This window comes from Bison bison, unplaced genomic scaffold (genome assembly GCF_000754665.1).
Source record: "Bison bison bison isolate TAMUID 2011002044 unplaced genomic scaffold, Bison_UMD1.0 scf7180017864304, whole genome shotgun sequence".
NCBI lineage: Eukaryota > Metazoa > Chordata > Mammalia > Artiodactyla > Bovidae > Bison > Bison bison.
The window spans coordinates 14,817,378-14,836,363 of NW_011494876.1; the positions used below are offsets into that span (position 1 = coordinate 14,817,378).

General features: G+C 44.1%; 1 protein-coding gene across 1 annotated transcript in view; it reads right to left on the minus strand.

The window, feature by feature from the left end:
• The window catches only part of DOCK3 (dedicator of cytokinesis 3), a 283,176-nt gene that overhangs the window by 43,606 nt on the left and 220,584 nt on the right, over nucleotides 1-18,986 (minus strand). The window contains exons 25-32 of the mRNA XM_010851790.1: nucleotides 16,220-16,347; nucleotides 13,691-13,795; nucleotides 11,263-11,361; nucleotides 9,135-9,229; nucleotides 7,143-7,218; nucleotides 6,555-6,655; nucleotides 6,248-6,306; nucleotides 4,028-4,176 (exon numbers count right to left, since the gene is read on the minus strand). Coding sequence (XP_010850092.1) covers nucleotides 4,028-4,176; nucleotides 6,248-6,306; nucleotides 6,555-6,655; nucleotides 7,143-7,218; nucleotides 9,135-9,229; nucleotides 11,263-11,361; nucleotides 13,691-13,795; nucleotides 16,220-16,347 — 812 coding nt within the window. The remainder of the gene's footprint in view (nucleotides 1-4,027; nucleotides 4,177-6,247; nucleotides 6,307-6,554; nucleotides 6,656-7,142; nucleotides 7,219-9,134; nucleotides 9,230-11,262; nucleotides 11,362-13,690; nucleotides 13,796-16,219; nucleotides 16,348-18,986) is intronic.

The following is an 18,986-nucleotide window of genomic DNA, read 5'->3' on the forward strand; positions in this document are numbered from 1 at the left end:
CAGCTTTCTTCACAGTTCAACTCTCACATCCATACATGACCACTGGAAAAACCATAGCCTTGACTAGACGGACCTTTGTTGGCAAAGTAATGTCTCTGCTTTTAAATATGCTATCTAGGTTGGTCATAACTTTTCTTCCAAGGAGTAAGCGTCTTTTAATTTCATGGCTGCAGTCACCATCTGCAGTGATTTTGGAGCCCCCCAAAATAAAGTCTGACACTGTTTCCACTGTTTCCCCATCTATTTCCCAAGACATATTTGGTTAGAATTTTACCCTCCGTCAGCTAGTCACAAAGGACGCTTGCTGGGGCCTGGTCCTCACCTTAATGGCTGACATTCGTTTGCACTGAGGGAGATGGGTTTCCTTCAGAGATTGTCCTTGAGGAGAAAAGGCTCCATTCTTTGTCCTCACAGGACCTAGAGCCCTTGGACTGCTGCTGCCCCTGCAGCTGCCTTGTCACTGGGGGCCCCTGCACTTGTTACTTGATTCCTAAACTGTGAGGAGCAACACTGCGTCCATTCCTAACCCACTAATTTGCAAGGCTTTCAACAGTGCTCAGTCACTTTCCTAATAGGCCTCAATGCATTTACTCTTAAGTGAGAAATTACTTTTAAAGTGATATAAGATAAAAAAAAAATCTTTTAAATTGCTCATTAACCTTTGAAATGTGGTCCTGTGCAATTATTTGTATATTTTATATCAACAAAAAATGGCATGGCTCCATTTAATAATGAGCTATAACAAAAGGCATTTTCTCATTCTACACAAGGCCAGAGTCCTAAGGCAATGAAGTAGTAAAAGAATAACTGAATTAGAAAAGTCATTGAGGGCAATTATGGCTTTTGAAATCCTATCAGTGGAAAATGAAAATGGATGAATAAATATGGCCCTTTTATAGCGGTCTGCTACGGCCAGGGTGGAGATGGCTGTACATCTACATTTGGCCTAACGAGTCAGCTGCTTGAATATACTTTTAGGAAGACACACAAAGTCTGAGGACTGCAGTCCTTGGGATTGAGGTCGTCTGCCTTTCTCTGTGAGGAGAAAAGGCACCAGCAGGGACTTGCCTGGGGTCATGCAAAGTCAGGTAGGGATCTCTCTTTACACACGCAGGCATAGGTTGTGCTTTCCAGAACAGGGCAAAGGTGGGAGGGGACCTGGAGCAGCAGAGGGTACGACGGTGCAAAAATGGGCACAGCCGTTTCCTGGAGTTCTCAAAATGGCTCCCTGGCCAGCAGCAGCAAGTCACCAGAGATCTTATTAGAAAGACAAATTCCCAGGCTCCACTGGATCAAAAACTCAGGGGTTGTGGGGGGTCAGCAATGTGTGTTTTTACAAGCTCTCAGGTCGTTCTGAGGCCTATTCCAGGGTCAGAACTTCTATAGGAGTTCAAAGGAGCTGGTGATGGAAGGATTTAGGGACAGTACTTCCTCACTCCCTGTAGTGCTGATAAAGGGAGAAGTTACTAAGAGAAACTGAGAAATTTAAAACGTGACACTAAAGATCAATGTATGCAAAATCAATGTCTCTAGGTTACACAAAATGCTAAGGTCTTCAAATATAACGTCATAATTGGTAATACTGAACATTTCAGGTCTGTGGAGCTACTTTTATTTTATAAAACCAATATTCTTGAAAAGAAAAGGTCAGTTTTCATTCCAATCCCAAAGAAGGGCAATGTCAAAGAACATTCAAACTACTGCACAATTGCACTCATTTCATATGCTAGCAAAGTAATGCTCAAAATTCTAAAAGCAAGGCTTCAACAGTACATGAATCAAGAACTTTCAGATGTTTAAGCTGGATTTAGAAAAGGCAGAGGAACCAGAGATCAAATTGCCAATATTCGCTGGATCAGAGAAAAAGAGATTTCCAGAAGAACATCTACTTCTGCTTAATTGACTATAAAGCCTCTGACTGTGGAAAATTCTTAAAATGAGATGGGAATACCAGACCACCTTACCTGCCTCCTGCATTGACTACACTAAAGCCTTTGAGTATGGATCACAACAAATTGTGGAAAATTCTTAAAAAGAGATGAGAATACTAGACCACCTTACCTGCCTCCTGTGAAACCTCTATGTAGGTCAAGATGCAGCAGTTAGTACTGGACATGGAACAATGGACTGGTTCAAAATTGGAAAGGAGTACATCAAGGCTGTATATTGTCACCCTGCTTATTTAACTTATATGCAGAGTACATCATGTGAAACACCAGTTGAATGAAGCACAAGCTGGAATTAAGATATACAGATGACACCACCCTTATGGCAGAAAGTGAAGAGGAATTAAAGACCCTCTTGATGAAGGTGAAATTTTTATTTATGGAAGGAGAGTGAAAAAGCTGGTTTAAAACTCAACATTCAAAAAACTAAGATCATGGCATCCGGTTCCATCACTTTATGGCAAATAGATGGGGAAAAAGTGTAAACAGTGACAAAGTTGGACCATAAAAAAGACTGAGCACCAAAGAATTGATGCTTTTGAATGGTGGTGTTGGAGAAGATTCATAAGAGTCCTTGGACTGCAAGGAGATCAAACCAGTCAATCCTAAAGGAGATCGTCCTGAATATTCATTGGAAGGACTGATGCTAAAGCTGAAGCTTCAATACTTTGGCCACCTGATGTGAAGAGCCAATTCATTAGAAAAAACCCTGATGCTGCAAAAGATTGAAGGCAGGAAGAGAAAGGGATGACAGAGGACAAGATGGTTGGATGGCATCACCGACTCAATGGGCATGAGTTTGAGAAAGCTCTGGGAGATGGTGAAGGACAGGGAAGCCTGGTGTGCTGCAGTCCAAGGGGTCGCAAAGAGTTGGACAGGACTGATCGACTGAATAACAACAAAGATAACTGATGCAATCATACTGTTCTAAGTGAAAGAAGTCAGCCTCAAGAGGCTACAGTCTACATGATTCCCTTTACATGACACTCTGGAAAAGGCACAATGACAGTGATGGAGAAAAGATCAATGGTTGCCACAGGTTAAAGGTAGGGGAAGGGTTTGACTATAAAGGGGTAGCGAGATGGAAATTTTAGGAATTAAAATTGTTTTTTAAAATCTTGATTGTGATGGTGGTTACATGACTTTCATGTGTCTGCCAAAATTTACAGAGCTGTAAATCCCAAAGAGTGAATTTTACTCTTTGTAAATATAAAAATACATAAATAAAAATTAAAAAATTACTGTTTGCCTTGTCTGTTGCTCAGTGTTAGAATCACTCACTCTAAGACCACTGGTTCTTCCCAGAATCACAGAGTTGGGAGGGAGCTTAGAGGGGAGTGATTACAGTACCCAAGGCAACAGAGAACTCTTCCCTAGAGGACTCCAGGGAGCTTCTGTTTGAGAACCACCAACAGAGAGGAGTTCCGCATCTCTGAAACCAGGCCAGCTTATAGCAAATCACTTTTTGCGAGCAAGTTATTCCTTTTATTGGCTAAAACTGGTATTACCATCACTGTTTTCTATCTGTTGTTCCTAGTCCTATTCCTTGGAGCTACAGATACAAGGGCAGGGGCCCTCTCCTCCACTTTAGGGGTGGCAGAGGAACCACCCAGAGGCACAGCCTGAAGCCACGTGGTCAGAAACCAAGCACTTATCCCTCTCTGTGCAGGAGTCTGTGAAGTTCTCAGCTCTGATAAGTTTTCTGGTCTGGGCTCTAGCCATAGAAATGCCTGGACCATATGCACTGGGGAACCTCGAGAGAGAAAAGACAACATGCTCCTGGGACCGCCCTCTGAGTGAAGCTGGGAGGTTACAGTCTCAGTCACTCTCTCCTTGATCAGAAAAGTCCTTTCACATGATGTTCAGTTCTTATCCTCTGATTCTTCTCTGATAGCACTTCATGAAGAAAATCCACAAATCACTTCTGGCCAGCAAGGGAGGGAAACCCTCGGATGGGACTCAAGACGGCCAAGAACTACACTAGAACTACAGCTTGGCCATCCGCATCATGTGCCAGGGTAAAAGGGGTCCATTCCAGGGAAGAGTACCCTAACACCACCAGCGGGGGGTGGGGGTCTCACCTGTTTGAAGTTGCCGTTTTTCCTCTGCTCCCAGTCCATCATGTCGTGAAAGATGGGAATCATGATATTCCGCACTTCAGGCTGTGGGACTAGTGTCACACCCAGGAATGGGCCAATCATTCCCGGAATGAAGTGGATCTTATGTTCACCTGCACAACACAACCCAGCAGATAGAAGTATATGCTCCAGCCACAGAAGCTTCCCGAGTAGGGCCACAGCACATGATCTGACCTTCACTGGGAGCATCAGAGAACACAGAAAGCTCTCCTCTATGGGCTTCTGAGATATTCCCTTCCCTTGGCTTTTTAAGAGTTTGCAGACTAAATTGGCTCAGTCCAGTTGAAAGAAAATTCAACAGGTACAAGTTCTTTCCAAAGAATTTGCTGGGAGGTTCTACAAACTACCTGAAAATCATCCTGAGGTTCAGGAGCAGAGTCACTACTCTAGATAGAATAGGATTTCTGAGTACCCTGCAATAGTTTCCCATAGTCTGTTCACAGTATTTATTCAGCAAGGAAAATTCATCAATTTCTACTTAAACACAATGCACTGACCCTGGGGTTTCTGCCTGTACCCAGAGGCATTTAAGTGATGAGGATGTTCGGTCTGCTAGACGTCTGAAGTCCATAAGCCTCTTCATCATCGGTGCACAAATGTGCCTAAGAGTCCCTCTCTTGAGTTAGCAGGAGCCTCCTGCACAGCCGTACCTTGACAGACTGGCTGAGAGACTCTGTACGTGTACCTCCGATCCCACCCCTTGCCTTCACATTGCATTTTTGATTGTAGCACTATATTTATTCAAACCAGTTTGGCTCATCTCTCAATTTTCTTAATGAGGCCTGCCCACGGGAAGAGTGTAGTATGAATTTCCCTGTGACTAGCCTGTCAGTTGGGGCATGTTCCCAGAATCCAGGGCCAGTCTTGAAGACTACGGGACAGAACTTTTCTCTTCCTTGTAAAGGTGAAACAGAGTGAACCATCTTCCAGAGCTCTGTTTTCAGTCCTTCAGAGACTCGGGGACAAACTGTGGGCCTGTGTAGTGACTGTTACAGTCAAGCAAAATCAGTTCCTGAGAACTAGAAAATGTCATTTCCACCAAAAACAATGAGGTAGGAATGGCTTTCTTGGGGGAAATCTGACATGGTTTTTGAATTCTTCCATGTTGAAAGCCTATCTAAGGAGCAAGTGTTAGCTAGCCTGGAGGCAGATTCTGCATATTCCAATCTTGGTATTTGGTATAGCTGGTCCCTTGTGTTTCTGGGAATTTCAGAATCAACTTCAGGGTGAACATTTATATCTGGACAGTGCTGGATGCAGAGGGTATGAGCACTGAAGCTAGAGAGCTGGTTTGGGGAAATGCAGCCCCACTCAGGGATGGAAGGCGCCAGGGCTGGCATAAATGCCTTGCATCTTGCTTGCTGCTTCTAGGGTTGTGACTAGGATGGTTGGTGGAGGACTATGAGATGTTATGGCTATCCTTCCTAAGACTTCAGAGTCATGAGCTTAGTTGAAAGCAGATCTCACTGGGAAGAACAGCAGCGGCTTCTCTGGCATCCAGGCAGGCCTATCTAAGAAGCCGACAGAAGCAAAGGACGGCCCACCTAGTTACCAGTGCACCCCAAGGATTCCACCAAAACCTGACAATTTCAAGATTCAGAGTGCTGGATATTAGAGATGCTGCAAAGAGAAGCTGTCGAAAGAAAAGAGACTAAAATCAGTCTCACCTAGATGCGGCAGTTCCCTTCGTACATGTACCTGGCAGTGGGAACCTCGTCTGGATGCCTGAATGCCAGAGACCCATGAAGGGTTTCAATCTTTACTAAAAAGAACAGCTACCCTTGCTCATGTGCTAACTGGGCTTCTGAGCCTGTGACACCTGGACTGGGACATGGACAGCCCAGAGGATCTTATATTCTCAGAGCCTCAGACATTATATTCTTACAGCCTCATCTTCTTTTTCTCCTTTTGACTTTTGTTCTCAAAAAAGGGTCTGTGCATATGTATCGCTGGGGTCTTATTTCTCAGCTTAACTCTCCCTGCCAAGGGCTTTGTGCACATGTGCTACACTATACCATCCATCTGAGGTGTTATGCTAAAGATATGTGAAGCTCTCTTGGGTCTGAATTAACATTCATAAAACCTGGGGGAAGTAATTAGTCTTGTAACTTCTTATTTGGCCATGCAATATGTGTAAGGGAAGAGTGTGGAGAAAAGACCTACCCAAATTCTGCCACATGCTGAAGAGTTCATAAGCCATCATCACACGCATGTCCCCGTACCTTGGAATAGAACACAGGAACCAGCTATTAGCACGAGAAGGTTCAGGAAGACAGGAGGCCAGCATTTCAGCTCTGTTTCTAGCGCTTTCCAAAAGACAAAGTCATTTTGCTCTCAGTTGAGCTCTTACACTTGGCTCCTTGGGAAGCCACCTCAATGAGAACCTTGTAGATGTCTCTAGGAGCCCCTCCTGGAAACATAACCCCATCTGGGCACATGTAGGAAGATGAATAAGAGACATATGTCTTACTTATCTAGAATCTTCTTCCTCTTGGTGGAAGTAATGATTTCTAGCTGAAGGCTTGGCTGATTTATGAACAGAACTGCCAGGCTAAAATAAGAATTCCACACCTAGAGAGAGAGAGAAAGAGGAAATATGTGACAGCCTGAGTTCTTAACCTTGCAAGGAGAGATTCTAAATATATGCATGTAGCACAGAATTCATTTCAGTGTTAAGATCTTGATTTTTAGAAAATATCTTTGCAAACAGGACTTTCCCCTGCTTTCTTGACTTCTCTGAAACCAACAGTGTTGATTCTGGACTGGAAAACAAACTCATGGGTTTCTAGCTCCCAGCATCTCCAACAGGGGTTTCTTAGGTTATACTCTAATCATTATCAAGCCTGGAAGCTGTTTGATACTATGAACAGATTAAGAAAGCCTCCAGCCACCTATCAGACACTTAGCTGAATCCTTCTCAAATTCCTGACCTGCAAACCTGTGAGCAAAATAAAACAGCTGTTTTAAGTAAAACAAAAACAAAAATGAAAACAGGGAGTCTGGTTTTTGGCTTTCTATGGTTATTACAAAGATAGTGACGGATCTTAGGAGCTCCTACCTTAAAGTCGAAGTCTGTCTCTGTGAAATTCTTGTGCAGCGCAGAAGACAGGTACTGGACAGTGGTGACTATGATGCTGCAGTGAGGACAAGGTGTCGGCAGAGTTAAAGGACTGACAATGGCACCCTACAGCTGAGCATCCGTGGTCTGCGGCCCATGTGCAAGCTTTCTGAGTACAAGTAGCTCTCGTGTAAGATGTGACTTTAAGGGAGAAGGATGTGCGTGCGTGCTCAGTTGTGTCCGACTCTTTGCGACCCCATGGACCGTAGCCCACCAGGCTCCTCTCCCTATGGGATTTCCCAGGCAAGAATACTGGAGGGGGCTGCCATTTCCTTCTCCAGGGGATCCTCCCAACCCAGAGATAGAACCCATGTCTCCCGCATTGGCAGGTGGATTCTTTAGCCCTGAGCCACCTGGAAGCCCCAGTGAGAGGAATACATGGCACAAACCCTACAAAAAACCCCCTATGGAGAAGTGCCCTACCAGTGGGTTCTAGACCAAGCTCTGCTGATACCTGGTCTTGGCACTACTTTTCTTTGGCCACAGTTTCCCTATAAAAGGAGGGGAGTAAGGTTTCATGGTTCTTTCAGGCTTCTTCCAGTTCAAAGAGTGATTCTAGTATTTGGGGGAATCTTAGGAAAATGAACCTGTATTATGACCAACAGAGGACTTAGAGTATCATTCTACTACTCCACTTGATTAACAGGGGTTTACAGTTATTAAATCTCTACTTTTATCATATACTGTTATTTTCATGTGTAAGTAATTTGATTTCAGCCTTTGATCTAGAATATCACTCTCAATTTTTGCTTGGGCATGTTTAAGGGTTAATGCGAGGCTGGCTTGCTAGAGTCAAGAGCACAGGTTAAGGGAGAGAGAAAGTGAAGTGAGACAGGCGAGTAAGGGTTTAATTACCAAGGGCATTGGATGCCTGGCAAAGGAGCTTACACCTAACAATGACCACCTAAGCTCTGGTGCAGAAGAGGGGCAAGGCAAAAACAGTGCATTAGAGAGACTTATTACCAGCAAATAAATTTGAAAAGTAAAAGCCTTGAAAGAAGAGGCTTGCTCCTGCAGAATGGGCTGGAGAGCCTGAAGTGCTCTGAGTAGAACTAAGAGACAGAAACAAGAGGGGGTCAAATGGAAAATCCACTATTTAAGGAAATATCTCTGCAACACTGTTTATAACCATTCTTCTGTTCTGTATGAAACGTTTGCAGTTTTCAAAAAAAAAGAGCATTATAAAAGGTACAGAGTAGAAAGACCATCCTGACACCTTGCTAATAAATCTAACACAAATAATTTCACTACATTCTGCATAATGCCAATGTAAAAGGCCAATCAGAGGGAGGAGGCAGTAGGCTAGAGAGTGGATGCTAAGTGGCCTTCTCCTGAGCACAAGGGGACCCGACAACAAGCACCCTACCACCCACGTGACTTGTTCACTTTGCCAGTGAGAACCACAGGGCAGAAATATGAATGGGGCAGACAAGCAGGGTCAACCTTGGAGTGAATTCTGTGGCCAGTGTCAGAGGTGGGCAGAGCCTCACAGTCTTGGGTGAGTAATTAGCACTAGCTGTGGGGGATGAGCAGTGTCTGGCAGAAAACACAAATCAAGTCAAGAGGAGGGCTTGGGATGCTGCCTGAAACCACAGAGCAACAGAGGCCAATGATCAGGCCCTCCTCAAGCAGGAGCCCTCCTCTGGTATCACAGCTCACATTCATAAAAGTTCCTTTCCTACCCTTACCATGACACCATCTGCCAGGCACTTAGGCTCTACTTCTGAACTATCTTTGACTATTTCTCCTCCTTGAACTTTGGTAAATGGCAAAGTCCTGCTGACTGTGCTTCCAAACACTTTCACATTTAAACCCTCTCCTCTCTGTCCCTACAGCTTTGACCTTGACAAGTTTCCATCTAGCTTCTTCTCTCACATGTAATATTCTGGGGACAGCTGCATGGAGGCTGGCACAGGGCCCTTCCACACTCACTTGCTTGTAAGAAGTCTCATCACCATCCAGTCCCGAGGAAAGACACTCATCTTCATCAGGTTCCGGAACACGCAGAAAATCTTCAACAGGAATTCCTGGGCCGAGAGGAAAATCTGATGTGAGGCGCCACCTCTACCACTGCAGCACATACCTCCTCAACAGGTTCTCTGACCTCTAGATCATGAGAATGGAGGGGACCAGTGGGTGATACTCTGGCTCCCTTCATGAGTTGCTTTTCTCTTAGAGGGCTGCATGGCAGTGAGGTCTGGCCACTGCCCCAGGCCAGTCCCAAACTGGGGAGAAGAGATGCAGTGCTATACCTGCTCAGCCCAGTGCCTAAAGGCCAAAACAGAGGAGGTCCAGCAGACACGGCATCCAACTGACAACTGAGTCCACTGGTCTCAATCTGTGGGGGATGGCCCCTGAGCACTTGATTGTAAGAACTTGTTTTCTTGGGTGTTAAGAACACATGGACTGGGCTGGTGCACTGGGACGGCCCAGAGGGATGGTATGGGGAGGGAGGAGGGAGGAGGGTTCGGGATGGGGAACACATGTATACCTGTGGTGGATTCATTTTGATATTTGGCAAAACTAATACAATTATGTAAAGTTTAAAAATAAAATAAAATTAGAGGAAAAAAAAAAAAAAAAAAGAACACATGGACTGGAGAAGCACTTCAGGGACAGATGAGTAAGTATCTCCAAAAATGTGCTTCTCCATGAAAGCAATGAGAACAGTGCAAAGACTGGTTAATGAAAGGCTTGCTGACTCAGGAGAATCAGCCTCACTTTCTGTGGGAAGAAGAAAATAAACAATAACTAAAAATTTTAAAAATTTAAATGGCAGTAGAAGCTACTTGAAGAACAAAAGAAGAGTTCAAAGTGGCTGCTTTGCGGGAGTAGTGGGTAGACGTGGTCAGGTTGAGCCAAGGAACCAGTTTTATATTACACACTTTATAAGATGCTTTGGCTTTTAAAATTGTATATACATACTGCTGTGATAAAAACAAACATTTAATTAAAAAGTAAGGGAATGATGCTTCTGATTGAGAATTGGTTAGTGTCCTTCTCTCTCTCACAAACACACACACATACGATGAAAATGATCTAGAACAGTCAGGACTGGATTTTCAAGCTCTACACCCCAGCTCAAGCATTGCTTGACCTGGATATGAGCTCCAGGCCCTGGTTAACTTATGGCTCATTTTAAGGGCTGTCAAGTTCATCCCTTTGAGAAGACAGGCTGGCCTCACCGCAGTAAGTTAGGGACAACAATCTGCAGAGACCCACATTTGTGGAAAGGTGGGCCAGATCAAACACCAGAAAGCGTTAGTGATACTTTAATGTGTTAATGATACTTTAAAGTGTTAGTGATACTGATTAACTCATATGATTAATAAAGATTACACAAATGGAAAACAGTATAGTGTATTACTATGAAATATTGACAAGTGACTTGACTCTGGATGGAGGCAAAGCATAGACATAAAGTTTACAACAGTTCCTTTATCCAGGGATGAACTCAGTAGCATGGTCTAATGCAAACACACAAGCCCTTGGAGTCTGTCAGCAGCTGACACCCTTCACAGTTTGGGAACACTCTCCCGTCATCTGGACCATGGGCCCACTTCTCTGGACTATCTGCCCTCGGTGCTCTAGATCCATAGTGATAGCCAATGGACAGTGTTGGTATTTGCTCTCTACAAATATGAATCTTTCAGAAATATGTTTTACTGAAGAAAAGTTGTCATTATTATTATTACTACAGTTATTAAACAGTGAAGCCTATTTCATGGGTAACCTACAACTCAACTGCTGTGTTTATAAGAGAGGGAAGAGTCCTGGTTGACTGATAATCAGTATGGCCCAGAGAAGTGTCTCCTAGAGGCACATGGTCACAGGGTTGTGATCAGTCAGGGAAGACTTGCCAGTGTTCCTGGGGTCTGGCTGTATGGGAATACCACTGGCTATCTGCTTCTGGAAGCCATACATAAAGCGAGGCTGGTAAATCTTCCACTCTCAGCAGGGCAGGCCTCTTGTACTTCTCTACTGGCAGGGGGAAAAACTGCTGGGCAGTCTTAGCGTGTGCTTCCTTTCCTAGGTGAAAGGTCAGTGTTTCTCGGCCTACCTTGAGCTCATCTTTGCTCTGGAAGTTGTCCAGGAGGTGCTGGTAATGCGTGTCACACATCTGGCGGAGCAGCGAGAGAAGGCAGGACACATACTCGCCCTGGGGAACAACACAAAATACACTTAGCAAAGCCAATCACAAGAGCTGTGTTCCCCCAATCCACAGAGGGCAAGGAGAGAAGGAAGGGTCTGAGATGGCCCCAATGATCATGGGAGGGAAGGTGACAACTCTGGCCCTGAAAATGAATTTTCTTTTCTGCTAAAGAGGTGCCTGGAGGGCTTGGGAGTTTTAATAAGACTGCTGCTGCTGCTAAGTCGCTTCAGTCATGTCCGACTCTGTGCGACCCCATAGACGGCAGCCCACCAGGCTCCCCCATTCCTGGGATTCTCTAGGCAAGAATACTGAAGTGGGTTGCCATTTCCTTCTCCAATGCATGAAAGTGAAACGTGAAAGGGAAGTTGCTCAGTCGTGTCCGACTCTTAGCAACCCCATGGACTGCAGCCTACCAGGCTCCTCCATCAATGGGATTTTCCAGGCAAGAGTACTGGAGTGGGGTGCCATTGCCTTCTCCAAAGACTGCTGCAGCATGGGGCTAATTGATAAATCTTAGCCCACAAGAAAGAAGTACTGCCAAATGAGACAGATATTCTAGTTTTTTCCCTAGGGAACTTTCGGCTGCATAGTCCTTTGTCATTATATGCTGCCAGGGCACCATACTAAAGTCTGGAGGGGCCCCTGGGAACAGGGAGCTCAGACTTCTCTGGACAGAATTTGGACTCTGCCCATCCTGCTGGGCTGGAGCAGTCTTTCTACAAGGATCTCCTCTGGGAACTCCCAGAGCTGACATGTGATTGCTGGAGATGGAACACAATAGATCAACATGACCCTCGGGAAAGCAGAGGAGTCAAAACTGACCTTTCTGAGAAGATGAGCTAATAATGGCTCTAAGTAAAAATTTAAAGATTAAAAAAAAAATGAGTCTTTAAAATTTCTTCAGGTTCCAACTGGGGTATGCAGATGAAAACCCTGGCTTAAGACTTCAAAGACTTTTACCATCTCTTGGAAACTTCTGTCATGGGGCTGCTGAGCACGGTTTCCTCTTACAAGGCTGCCTCCTCAGAAGAGACGGAGGAAAAATGACTTCATATGGGCAGTTTTCAAATGTTTTTAAGTTTGTGGGACTATGACAATTCTTTTTTAGTCTCTCAAATCCTTTTGCGACTCATGAAATTATTAGACATATATGTATGCAAAATATATAACAGGTACATGAACCTCAGTTTTATCTGAAGAAATGGACATAAGCCATAATTTGTTTTGAGAATCAGATGCATTAATGTACATAGAGCATTTAAGTAAAAAGGCCAGCACGTAAAGAAGTGCTCAATAAACTGTTGTTATCTTCATTAGATGTATATGAAATAAATCACTTCTTTAGTATAGCTAGTGAGTTACTGTTTATAAAGTGGATAAAGCAGGGTCTGGCCCAAGCCAGCACTATGTCATTGCTCATTAGAAGGATGGGCTACCAGGACACGCCAGGGAACATATGTTCTTACCTATAGTGAGAGTGTCTTGCATAGGAGTTCCTAAGGGAGCAGACATTCTTTCCAAGCCCATATGCTCTAGAACACATCTGCTCTCTGCTCTCCCTAATGTGCTGGAGCTTGACTTGCTCCCACAGGAGCTTTTCTACAAAGGGATCACTGTAGTCTCCCACCTGCCAACAGGAAGATCCCCAGCAAGCTGTTTATCATGTCCCAACATCAGGGCTAGGAAGTGCACACTGCATAGGAGCAGCGGGGGCTGGGGGGTGTCTCTCTGCCTCTCCTGCAAGGCTCTCCCAGTCTGTTTCTCTCCTAGTTAGATCATGGGAGACCAATGTCCAACAATGCCAGTGCCATTCTACATCATCATGTTTTCCCTGATGCTCGACATTTAGATACAAATACTGTGAGGGACTGAACTGAACTGTGGCCAAAAGCAACTAACCTGTAGGTAGAAGCAGACTGTGAGAAAATTACTGTGGTGCACACATCACTGGCGAGAGCCTGCTCCTAGAAGGAACAGTCGACAGCTGTCACCTTCATTCTCTGCTTTATTCCATATTACAGAAAGAGACCTGGCTCAAAGGCAAAAGCCAGTGGAGACTGTGTACAGGAAAACAGGACAGGAAGCATCCCTGGGTCTGTCCCTAAGTACACTCCTCTGAGTATGAACCTAGAGTGGAGATGGAGTCCAGCTGGAGAGGGGAAAAGGGCAGCATGCGGACAACCATGCAGGGAGGGAAGCTGAGATGAGGGTGGTGTGATGTGAGATGAGGTTCTGTGTGGAGGAGCCCCGGGTTAGAAAAGAAAGCAAGAAAACCTGAATGTTAGTTACTAACAGTGATCTCCGCTGTGCACTGCGGGCACCGCTGCCCTCTTACCGCCTCCTGAGCGTGCGATTTGCTCATGATGGTGAGCAGAGTCTGTAAGAGCACGTCCAAGAGGCTTTCCACCATCATTTCTACCTCCTCCATCACATCTGCCTCCTGGAGCGAGCAGCAAGAGAGCACAGCGTTAGCGCCAGGCTGGCTGAAGTGCAGTGGGCAGTACTTACTAAATCAGCCACGGTCAGGAGCCGTCTTCTGACTTAACTCTCAACACCGAGCCCCCAGCCTCACTGGCATGCAGTGTCAAGGAACCTGGAACAACAGCTCTGCGAGGAGGGGAGGCACACCTGCTGCTGTTGCCCTGGTTTGGGGGCTGGAGACTGAGCCTAACACAGCAACACCCTGACACCTGCAATTCTGAACCTCAGGCAGATACATTAGTCTAGATACACAAGGGCGAAACGAAGATCCTAAGTTAAATGTCTTCTTGATTTTCCTAGAATAGTTAGGAGAGAGCACAGCACTGCTGACTAACACTCTGAGAAAATGGTAGAGTTCACACCACAGGGTGTGCAGGCAGCACCTTCCCTACTGCTAATGCACACAGAAGTATCTCAGTCTTCCTCAGGACCATTTTCTCTGTGCGTGACCTCACTCTCTGCCAAGCCTGACTGCTGCCCAGACATGCTCCCTCTAGCTCCTTGGCATTCCTGCTCACATTCCTTGGTCCACCAGAAAGACCCTGGTCTCGGTGTTTCCTTCTTAGGCAGCCTCACAAAAATAATGGAGCACGCTTCCTCATTGAGGGTTGCTTCCCAGTCAGCAAGTTCTGACTTTAGGAAGAGTCTGTGCTATCTTTTTCTAGACCTCTCACATGCAATCCATATCCTACAGCCTGATTTTCATGATCTCACAAAGAGATTCCCATTGCCTCTTCTCCAGTCCCTTTATACTATTACTGGTCCAAATGTCCATCCATCTATCAACCCACCATTCACTAAGTATCTACCATGGGCCAGTAACTGTTTGAAAACCTGAGCATACACAAGTGATCAAGAAAGGTAAGATCTCTGCTTTAGTGGAGCTTAAATTTCATCCATCCCCCCACCCCCGGCCAGCTATCCATTCAATGTAGTTTTACTGAGTCCCATTCCTCAAGAAAGATTTGAAAGGCTCTTGGGACCACAGTCTTCTTCCTCAGTTGTTGAACTAATTATAATGCTTTTAAAACCTGTGGTGGCTCTTTGAGTAGCTGTGGGGTTAGTCTCTAACCCCACAAATACAACCAGATCACTTCCTTCAGATTTTCACTTGTTCCCATTCCTTTTTCATCCTTCCCCTCCCCTTGCTTTTCCCCTGCAATTTATCTCTTTCCTTTAGTAACCAGCCTCCCATCCCCTCAAGCTGACCCCGGGTCACCAGTACACCTTATGTGCCTGGTGTTGCTTCTCTGAGGCTTGGTGGGAAGGAGAGCTGCCAGGCCTTGCCTGGAGCCAAGAGCAAACAAAAGGGCCACTACAGCCATTGTAGTCACTCTGCCAAGGTGGGCCACTATCACCAGATGGTCCTTTAAGTCTGGATACCAGATACCAGAGCACCCTATTGAGTCCTTGCATCCTGTTCAAACCAAGCACATTTTTTCTTCTCTGCACCTCTCCCATGCCATCTTCACAGACAACCTAACCTCCTATGTTTGTATCACTTGGTTCCTGGTATTTATTTTAAATGCACTTGAAATTTTATTCTCCAGAAACCTTATCTCAACTTGGAAAGATTGTGTAAATAAAGACTCAGTCTTATTTTAAATTTTTTTATACTTTCCTAAAGTTTTCAAGTTTTCTAAAAGAAATACTCATTTCTTCCATAGTATAAACATATAACACAAAGATAATTAAAATAAATTCCTACCCTTATCCTTGCCTGATACATGTTTTTCTGCCTTCCTTATCTCCCCTCCCTTCTAAGATGGGTCTCTTCTAAAAAACTAAAAATAAAGAAGAAAGAAAATAGGCAAAAGCACTACCAGCTGAAACCTGAGCCCTGAAGTACCACTCCAGCATCCCATGAGGCTGAGAACTATTGTGGGCAACATGTATCGCTCGTACACCCTGTCTCATCTGGTGTGGTATAGGAATACCATATGGGTGGAATCAAGCTGCCAGGAAGCTGACAGAAAAGTCTGAATGAGCAAGCTGCCTCTCAGCCTGGGCCTGCCTCCTTGTGCTCGTTCGTGCCTGAGTATCCTCAGAACACTCCCAGGAATACAGAAGTAATGTCTTGTGATAGAAACAGAGCAAGCAGCATGGGATGGGGTTTTCTGGTACTACAGATGACTATGTTTCTGGGTGTATTTACAGCAGTACTTTTTTTGTTTTTTTAAATAGCAAGACTGTGTTGTGTTGAAAAGCCTGCTGGGCACACATAGGCAGGCCTCCATTCACTTGGGCACCTTCCTGTCACTGATGAAAGCTTCTCTGACTGGGAAGTGAACAAAATGATCTTTGTTGGTCTGCCTTTGGCTAAACTGACACAGGACGGGGACAGAGCTTAGGGCCGGGGGTGGCACAGGTCTAGGGTCACTACCAGAGAGCTGGTCTTGACGATGGAGAAGATGCTGCCGAGAATCCCTGAGCAGATAAGCAGCTCCTTCTGCTGCCTCAGGTGAAGGTGGATGTGATGGAGAACCACAGGAAGCAGAATGCGGCGGGATTCTGGGGGAGAAAACACAAAGGTGAAGCAGCCCTTTGGAGAAGAACCAGCTACCCTTGGAAGCCAGGGGCAACACAGGATGCAGCTGGTCTCCAGGCAGGTGGGGCTGGGACTGCAGCCACGCTGGAAACCAGTCCCTGACTGTGGGCAGGTCTAACAGCCTACTTCGGACATCTGAAGACATGTCACAGCGTTTTCTCTCTCTTTTCTTTTTTCACATTTCAGGCCTCAATTATCTAGGGCCTTTTATGCAGATGTATGTTAGGAGACTGCTTCCAAATGAAATCTCTTTATTGACTAGACTTCAAATTAAACTCAATTTAAATGACACATTTAGTTCTATGAACTAGGCTGATGGAACTAACTAGCAGACTTGCTATGGATTATAAATGGTCCCTCTTGATGATGCCCTGATGGTGGCCCGGCACTTCCACCCTCCTAAGCCTTTACTGTACTTTCCCCCTCTGGCCCGTGGGACGCTGTGTGAATCCATGGTAACGAAAGGGACAGAAGGAGGACTTCCACCTTGTCATAAGCCTTTGATAATTAGCTAAACCTCTTTGCCAGTCCTACTGCATACATTAAAATAGTTCTCTTTTCTTTCTTCTTCAATGCTGCCTAAAAGTATCTTCATCAGGGGGTGACTATATTTAGAACTCCAAATTCAGGAAGGTTAAATACTAAATCAAGCTCTTTTATCAATTCACTCTAAGACTTTAGGCAGGTTGATTCCTTCTACAGGTTTGATTTCTCCCATCTATACAAATGAGGTGCTAACAGCCCCCTTCTGCATTTACTTCACAGGTGTGGTGAGAAGACAAGGTGAAATATAAGTGTGGACATGTTTCTGGTGTCTTGCACTCCTATGTGGTCAATGACTGTGTGATTAAAGTGGCACCACAGCCAGTCAGCATGATTCAGTCAGACTACCAGTAACACAAGCAAGTCACGGTATTTTGGATTTGTTGTTCATATTTGATCATAATTAAGTATTCTAGATGAAATTCAGAATGAAAATCTTTATCAGCAAAAGACAAATTACGTGATATACAGGAGATCTGGGGAACTGCCTTGTCAAATATTTAGAACATGTTGAAATAAAATGGAGTGACAACTATTATATGTTTAAAAGGACGCTTGGATAAAAGAGAAGTCCCTACTGTCCTTTGTACACCAAAATGCCAATAGAGCAGGATTTGTAACAACCAATAGCTGCCTGCAGACAAAATAGCAGTTTGTTATTGGAATCTGCTGATCAAGAAACCAAACTGATATGCTCTGAGAAATGTAAGGGTTAGTTTTAAGACATCACTGGTAAAAGTCCTTCGGCCTCAGGAAAGATGCTGCAGCTCAGGCATTCAATGAACGTGAGATGCAAGTGAAAATTTGGTGGTGGCTTGTTATCGCCAAATCCAATTACATAGTTCCAGCCATATAAAAACAATGTTTCTTAAGTGATTATAAGAAGCAGCAAGTACATGCAAAAGTATTAGAAATAAAGTATATCAATGAGGGCAGTCTGCTGTCCGCCTTCCCATACACTCAGAAAGAACCTGCTTGTTCAACATAGGAGCACCTCAATACATAAGACAAACACTAACAGACATAAAAGGAGAAACTGACAGTAACACAATAATAGTAGGAGACTTTAACACCCCACTCACACCAATGGACAGATCATCAAAACAGAAAATTAATAAGGAAACACAAGTCTTAAATGATACATTAGATGAGATGGATCTCATTGATATCTTCAGGATATCAAATGCATCCAAATGCAGAAGAATACACCTTCTTCTCAAGTGCACATGGAACATTCTCCAGGAAAGACCACATTTTGGGTCACAAATCGAACCTCAGTAAATTTAAGAAAACTGAAATCATATCAAGCATCTTCTCTGACCACAAAGCTATGAGACTAGATATCAATTACAAGAAAAAAAACTGTAAGAAACACAAACACATGGAGATTAAACAACACGTTTCTAAATAACCAACAGGTTACTGAAGAAATCAAAAGGGAAATAAAAAACTTGCTAGAAACAAATGACAATGAAAACACGACAACTCAAAACCTATGGGATGCAGCAAAAGCAGTTCTAAGAGGGAATACAATCCTACCTCAAGAAACAAGAAAAACATCGAATAGACAACCTAACTTTACACCTAAAACAACGGGAAAAAGAACAAAAAAACACCCCAAAATTAGTAGAAGGAAAGAAATCATAAAGATATGAGTAGAAATAAATGAAAAAGAAATGAAAGAAACAATAGTAAAGATTAATAAAACTAAAAACTGGTTCTTTGACAAGATAAACAAAATTGACAAACCTTTAGCCAGACTCATCAAGAAAAAAAGAAGAATCAAATCAACAAAATTAGAAATGAAAAAGGAGAGGTTACAACAGACAATGCAGAAATACAAAGGATTATAAGAGACTATTATGAAGAACTATATGGCAATAAAATAGATACCCTGGAAGAAATGGACAGATTCTTAGAAAAGTTCAATCTTCCAAGACTGAACCAGGAAGAAATAGAAATTATGAACAACCCAATTAAAAGCACTGAAATTGAAGCTGTGATCAAAAATCTACCAAAAAAACAAAGCCCAGGACCAGATGGCTTCACAGGAGAACTC